This window comes from Pinus tabuliformis, chromosome 3_1 (assembly GCF_031772625.1).
Source record: "Pinus tabuliformis cultivar Carrire ecotype Pingquan chromosome 3_1, CPIR1, whole genome shotgun sequence".
Lineage (NCBI taxonomy): Eukaryota > Viridiplantae > Streptophyta > Pinopsida > Pinales > Pinaceae > Pinus > Pinus tabuliformis.
The window spans coordinates 653613828-653621485 of record NC_142301.1 but is presented as its reverse complement, the minus strand read 5'-3'; the positions used below and the strand labels follow the sequence as shown (position 1 = coordinate 653621485).

The 7658-nt window shown below is 34.8% G+C and overlaps 1 protein-coding gene across 1 annotated transcript; it reads right to left on the bottom strand.

The window, feature by feature from the left end:
- Window positions 1–1032: 1032 nt before the first annotated feature.
- Window positions 1033–2976, bottom strand: LOC149188749 (uncharacterized). The gene is made up of 2 exons (XM_089410055.1): window positions 2259–2976; window positions 1033–1934 (listed from the first exon to the last, which is right to left on the bottom strand). The coding sequence occupies exons 1-2, from the start codon at window positions 2974–2976 to the stop codon at window positions 1033–1035; spliced, it is 1620 nt and encodes a 539-aa protein (XP_089266181.1).
- Between the last annotated feature and the right edge of the window lie 4682 nt (window positions 2977–7658).

Sequence of the window (7658 nt, the reverse complement as noted above, 5' to 3'; positions counted from 1 at the left end):
ATATGGACTCAAAGCAGATCACATGTGAAGCAATCCGGATTGAAATTTAATATAATATAGTTTATGATAATGAAATATAATTGTATCCCCAGAGAATAGACAAATTGACCAATCTGAAAGGTATATTTGGTAAGATAATACAAGTATCATGACCACCGTCGAATATATATATATATATACACAGAATTGCTCAATTCTGTGTTGAAATTCATATGTTTACATTGACACAGACAATGAGACAGCTCTACGTTACATTGCCAAGCTCCTCTAAAGTATTGCAATAGACATTAAATGTGTGTTTCTTCTTTATCAAATAAAATAAAATAAAGATATTGTTAAGCCTTTAAAATCCCAGAAAAGTGCAAACGTAAAAAGTGAAAGGTATGAATATTTCGAATTTGAATGATCTGACCGTGCAGAAAGACCGAATTCCTCGTGGTTCCGAGTCAAGAAACAGTGTTAAGGTTTTTCAAATGGGGATCCGGATGAACTGCAACGGATATGTTCCACGCAATGTACATAAAATGTAAACAAAATTTAATATATTCATCTAATCCCAGAATATTTAATTATAAAGAAATTAATACATTTAAGATTTCAAAAAAATACTAATAAATTGAAGATTTCAAAAAAATAATAAGATAGCATCTCAAAATTGCTATATAAAAAAAAAAAAATCAATTTTAAATACATATTATATCAGAATGAGACTTTCCTCCTACATCTGCAGAGACATGTCATTATTGTTTTTCATTTAAAAACTACAGAGACAGTCGATAACAAGTGTCAATCAAAATGGCATTCGTGAACGCCATAGTACTCGGGCCTATTTGCCTTCATAGACAAATAAAGCTGGTGATGGTGTGCAGTCCCCGGCAGAGAAACCAAAAACATAATGTGCATGAACTATGTAAATGTTCAAAAAGTAGATTCAATATCAACATGTACACAAACTAAATTTTCGACAGTTTCACCAAAAGAGGTAATTGTCAAAACACCACTATTACAAACATAAAAATAAAAGCAAAAACTTTAAATATTTAAGATTCTCCTTTCTTTAGCATCTTTCCAGATGTCAAATACCCTATCCCATTCCACCATAGATGAATCAAGCCCTGTTAGAGACACCCGCATCAAGGCATCCAATGCAACTAATGATAGCTTTGTTCTTCGGACATCCTTTATTATGTTTTGTCTTGAGAATCCTCTCTCACAAGCAACTGTACTTGCAGGAATAGTAAGTATCGCCTGCCATAATTTTGACATGTGAGGAAAATTTGTATGCAACCCTGTAACATAAAAAATCCTCCATGCATCTTTCATAGATGATCCCTCGCAATTAACACGAAGAGTGTCAACAAATGGATGCAACTCTTTCAAACAAGCCTCAAAATCAAATGTAGTTTTGTTTTCTTCACTTTGATAATAAGGATGTTGTAAGTGTTGAAAAATCTTTTCGAGCCAACGCTTTGAATTTCGTTCTCTGCCATGAACATCCTCTAAATAATGGCAAGGGCTAAACAATTTTGCTGAGTTGAAAAATGCAAGATCAGGGAATCTTCCGTTCAAATTCTCTACAAGAGCTTGAACATAATCTTTTGCAAGTTGTTTGCAACTTTCTATTGAACCTTCAATACACGGTTTCCATGATTGTTTTTGTATATCAACACAATCATCATATGCATGTGGAATTGATACAAATCGTAATTCATGCTTGTGAGCAAGCCCCTCCTTATCACATATTTCTAAAAATCCAAATTTAGAGGCATCTATAAATTTAGATAAATAACATGTGCCATCTGCAAATGTGTCGCTTCTTAAAAACCACCTTTTCAAAGTGTTTACCGTGACATCTATGGCTGCCCCTAAAGAGCTGACATCAATGTACTCTTCTTGGAATTGCTTGTTCAACTTGTTTAATTCACACATTATATCTGCAAGCATATGTAAACAAAATTGTACTGAAAAGATTCTTGCCTTATCATACCATGAGTCTTTTCTTTCATTTTTCCACAATGTTAATATGGGAGGCATAAGTGCAACAAGTCTTTCAATGACTTGTCCCCTTGAAAGCCATCTAACTCCATGGATTTGAAGAGCTTGAAGAGTTTCAAGTTGCATAAGTTCCTGTAGAGCAATAAGTTGACTATTTCTTTTCGTAGAATTTTGCAGCCAAGAATATACCTTATTTGCTAATTTCTCAACAAATAATAATTCAGGTATTTTTTTTGAAGCATCTGATGCAGCTAAGGCTTCACGATGAGCAATGCAATGAACACCTACAAGATTAGGTACATCTTTCTTCAAGAAAGTGATAAAACCATTTTCATTACCAACCATTGAAGAAGCGCCATCTGTGGAAACTCCTATCAATCTTTCTGTTGAAAGGCCCCTTGATTCCATTAAATGTTTGATTGCATCATAAGTTGTTTTCCCTCTTCCATCGCAAACATTTATGAGCTTTAAAAACTGTGAAATTGGAGGACCCAATCCTTTTGAGTTTAAAAACGTGGCATAAACCACAAGATGTTTTTCTAAACTACGGTCTGTACTTTCATCTAACATCAATGAAAAAAAAGGGCTATCTAGCATTTTGGAAGTTTGTAGCTCTTCAAGGTACTGAGATATAGCAAAAAGGAATTCTTTTGCAGCCATGTGATTTGTATATGATGTGTACTCTTTGTTCTTTGGCATATTAGGCGTGTGTAAAGACATTGTAAACAAACAAAGAGATTCATATTTTGAAAGTGGTAGATCCTCTTGTACCATCCAATATACTAATTTCATAGTAGTGATGACTCTTTCTTTGTTCATATCATCAATGCATGCAATATGTTCTATAATAGACTTCGCCTTCTTCTCATTTCCACATATCCACTTTGCCTGTGAGAGTTTATGAATGCTTGAATTAGCATGAACAATTATAGAATCATGCTGCAATGTAGAGCAACCAGTCCCAATTCCCCATGGCCCCATTGCCTTATGCATTTCACAATATATGCATTTCATAACTGTTTTTCCTTCATGCTTTGCCTCTCTCAACCACTTATACTTAGTTTTCCACTGATCACGAAACTCTCTTTTTACTTTCATTTTTCTTTTTTTTTGGGTGGTAGGTTCTCCGTGGTGAAATTCTTCATCACTTTTTTCATTATGCTGCAACATATCATATTATTCATTATGCCCCAAGACATCTAAATCTTCATTTAGATCAAAATCATGATCTTCTTTATCAGGCAATGAAGCTTGACATGTATTAGACCATCCAAAATTTTTTTTGATAGAAAGTTGATTTCCTTTTTTTGAAGACATTTTTGATATATAATACCTATATAAAAAAAATAAAGTATTTAATATATATGAATTTCATTTCATCAAATTAAACCATATTAAAAAATAATATTGCATTGTTACTCTACTGAAAATCCCAAACACTAAAAATAAATCTAAATAAATCATTTAATAAAACTATAAAAATACATCTTTAACAAATTCAATTAACTAATCCAACAAATAAAATTTTACAACAAAAATCCAAAACTAAACAATATAACAGCTGTTACAAGGAGAGGTCATTTATAAGTTTTTATTGTAGGGGGCCAGTGCCAGTGAAACAAAACAGTGAATTAGGGCCCAGGGGAATTACCAACAAAAAGGTCATACGTCTGAGGACAGAGCTTACCTATAATAATAATAAATATGACAGAATATTAATGTGTTGAGAAGATTTCTGCAAGCATGCAATCTCTGTAATAATAACAAATTGTTTTAATTCCAGACAACAAAATTGATGATCGTTTAAGATGGTAATCAAAATGCAGATTGATCGCCTGACAGAGTCACATAATATTGCAGGAAATTAGAACCAGGTTCTATTCCTGGACAGTTTTGGCAAATTAAGTAACTATGGGGTCACGAAGTACACTACGCTGCCACTGTCTGCTGCTATGGCCTGCTTATTGCGTGAGAGGGCAGGCAATATACCAACTGCTAGCCTCTGGTTTCTCTTACCGCGTAGATTTATTGCAGAGCAACTTCTTTTGTTTTATTTTTCTTATTAAATATATATATATATATATATATATATATATATTATAATTAACAATAAAATCATAATAATAATTTTAAAAAATATGTAATTTGATGTTTTTTCATAATTAACTATAATTTATATATATATATATATATATATATATATAATTTACAATAATTAAACATATTATAAAATAAGTTTGTTGGGTTTATAAAATAAGTTTGTTGGGTTTATAGACTTACCAATCATTTTATTTATAAAGGAAAAATACCAAATAATCTTCAAGCAACTTTAAAAATAAGTTAAATTGATCAATTTAAAAATCAATTAATCTTACCAAGATATCAAAATAAATTACTAATAAGTTTTGATTCCAAAATTTTCATATTTTTTTTATAATTTTATTACAAGCGAAAGCATCATAATATTTAATTGCCGAGTTTCCATAATTAGAAATTAAAATAATCTTAAACTTTAATTGCTGAATGAAGGAAACAGAAAAATTGTTTGGCAGCCATATATCCATTACTGCCTCCAAAAGTAAAATAATGCAACATTTCGCTCTCCCCAAAAGTCAAACTGGGGCATAATTCCATCCAAAATGCTAAAATTTCGCCTCCTTAGAGTACACCAGCAGGAGACAATCAAATCTAATGTAGTTCATAGGGATTGCCATTTATATGGGTCCACCTAGAAAAAGACATGAAGCTCACTGTCTCGACATATATGTTAATGATCCATTTACAGAAGTAATGATTATATAATATTATAATTTTTTAATTAGTTGCTGGATGACTTTTTTTGTTCTGGAATTAGCCTCTTTAAAAAATGATCCATTCACAGAAGTAATGATTATATAATATTATAATTTTTTAATTAGTTGCTGGATGACTTTTTTTGTTCTGGAATTAGCCTCTTTAAAAAATTGGGTAGTCATAAATTTGTTGTGGTCCATATTAATTGTGGATGGGCATGTCACCTATTTGTTTCTTGAGAACATCAGTAATTGCTATCAAAAAATTGGAAGCGGTTTCTCCATCTCTCAAACCAAGAAACTATTTTTGGACAAAAAAAACACATTTCTGGTGCCAGAAACATTTCCAGACCTAGAAAATTGTCCTTGAAACGCTTTCAGGATGGCACAAACATCTTGGAAGTTTTCAATTGGTTTTGGAAACTGTTCAAGCTGTTTCTTACTAAATTTCCAGAAACAACTACAAACCACTGGCCGGTTTTTGTGATCTCATTCTTAATTATTATTTATAAAACATTAAGAAACTCACTTAGCCTAATCCTAAAATGGCTTACTAACCCTAGGCTGCGCATTATGCACCAGGAAAACACGTTTGGGTGGCACCAATTGATTACAGAAAATTCTTTGGTGTCAGCACGTAACTTGACCAGCGTTCCGTAGAATTCGTAAGATCAATATCGTGTAACCGGCAGGTCCCTGTAAGTTTTAGTCAACCAAATTATGATAATCAACCTCATATTTCTGATTTTATCTTTTGTGTGCCTTGCGGAAGCGAAAACGGCCCACAAAATCAGTTGAAACCCTAATTTTTTATTTGGCCTGTTTGCATTGCATGGAGAGAGTGTGCGTTTTGTATGTATGTTTGTGGCAGGCCGGGGCCAAAAAGAGAAGATAGAGTACTGAACAACACGTAGAGTAGCAGTTAAAAGTGATATTCTATTTGTTGCGTTGAAGAGACTGGACGCCATTTGTACGCCAAGGGTGTTTAAACAGAGGGGAAAATGACAGCACATTCATCTGTAATCACCGTACTGTTATCAAATTTTTAAATTTCGTGGATGTGCTAGGTTTTTGGGTTTCTGATTGTTGCCATTTTTGAATCGACAGGATCTTCACCAGTCATAATTGCATTCGTGCCATTTTTGAATTGACCGGATCTTCACCAGTCATAATTTCATTTGTGGAGTCCAGATTAGCCAATTCGTATCCATGTACAAATATATGTACATGGGCATGCGGTTACCCTAATTCGGAGCTGTCAAGTGCCGAGCCTTAGGGGTAGTCCGGACAAATTGATCTTATATGACGAAGCTTATCAGGGTATTCAAAAAAAGATTTGTCAGGACTGCAAATCGAAATTATCCGGGTCCCTAACCCATCAAAATAACTTCCTTCTAGTTATTTTATTTGTTCTTAATACTCCAACAATAAAATCAGATATTTTAGAAATTAGAATCCTAAAAATTTCCTTAATAGAGCACTAGATGAAGCAACCTGAATCTAGATCTGGTGAGTTGGACGATTTCTGAATAGATTTCGCCGCTTCTGGTGGGAGGCCTAATGGCTGATATACTAATGGCAGAACCATCCCTGATATCTTGGGTCAAGAGCTGGGAGCAGAATCATTTTCACCGCCGTACTTGGCATCATCTACTAGAGCCTAGAGGAGAGATTTTAGTGAAGGCAGGGGTTCTCTATGCATCAGGAGGTGGCGGAATACTTCAAGATACAGGAAAGCTTTTTGTAAGTAATGTGTATATTAGTAGCATAGATTCATCTAAACCAGTGTGTATATTAGTTGCATAGATTTATCTAAAACTAGATGACCCAGAGAGAATGCAATTTCTAGTAATGTGTGTTCACCTTTCAAAGCGGCTGAATTGGCAGACGGGTGTATGGCCCTGCACAACGTTGGCATCTCAGGGCTCTGCGCGTCCTTCAACGACTGTAATGGAGCTCGTTTGACCCAACGTTCCAGCTCCTATGCAACCACGAATCAGCTTATGATCATCATTCGGCCATGGTATGGTAAGACTCTGCGGACAATGGTATGGCTTGTCAGCCTGAGACCTGAATAAGCTCTTCGACTCTGTTTCAATTACCAGTCGTTATGGGGTCTCTCTCACCCTTTCTGAGCTCTATGCGGCCGCATATGTGGCCCACCGTATTAGAAACCCGCTACTTCACACTTCAATCTTCGTTCATGCAAAAGATACAGCTCCTTCAGGCTTCACCCAGAACACATGTAGATCGGGAATCGGGATTCGGGTCTGTATGACCCAACACTGCTGCAAACTGTCGTGCAGGCTGGACACCAATACCATCAACCAAATTTAATAAATCCATTAACAGCTCTTAGTGGATTGTTAATGCAACAGGGCTCAGAATTTATTTCAATTGGTGAAAGTTGGTGGACCGTGGACGCGTCACGCCAACTTACAACATACAGCGTACTACAGACGGTCCGATCCCGATTCCCGAATCCCGACTTGCACGCTGGAGCCTGGAACTTGTATGTTAAATATATATATAATATATATATATCAAAAAATTATTAAAAAAAAACTTAAAACTTTTCATTTACAAATCTGCCCGTCAAATTGACGGTTTTAAAAATTAATAGCCAGTTACGGTTGACGTGGATATTTGAAAGGTGAACGTATTTTACGTGTAAAATCGCTAAAAACGGGCAGACGGGCGTCAAATTTAACCCCTGGACGGAGTGGACCCCGCTGACCACGTTGACGAGGCGAAAGTTCGGCAAGTATTTTCAATGTACAATCATTAATGTCCTTACTTTCACATCAATCGAAAGCACAGTGCAAGAAAAAGCTCGACATTTTGTCTTTTCTCCTTGGCCACATCTTGTTC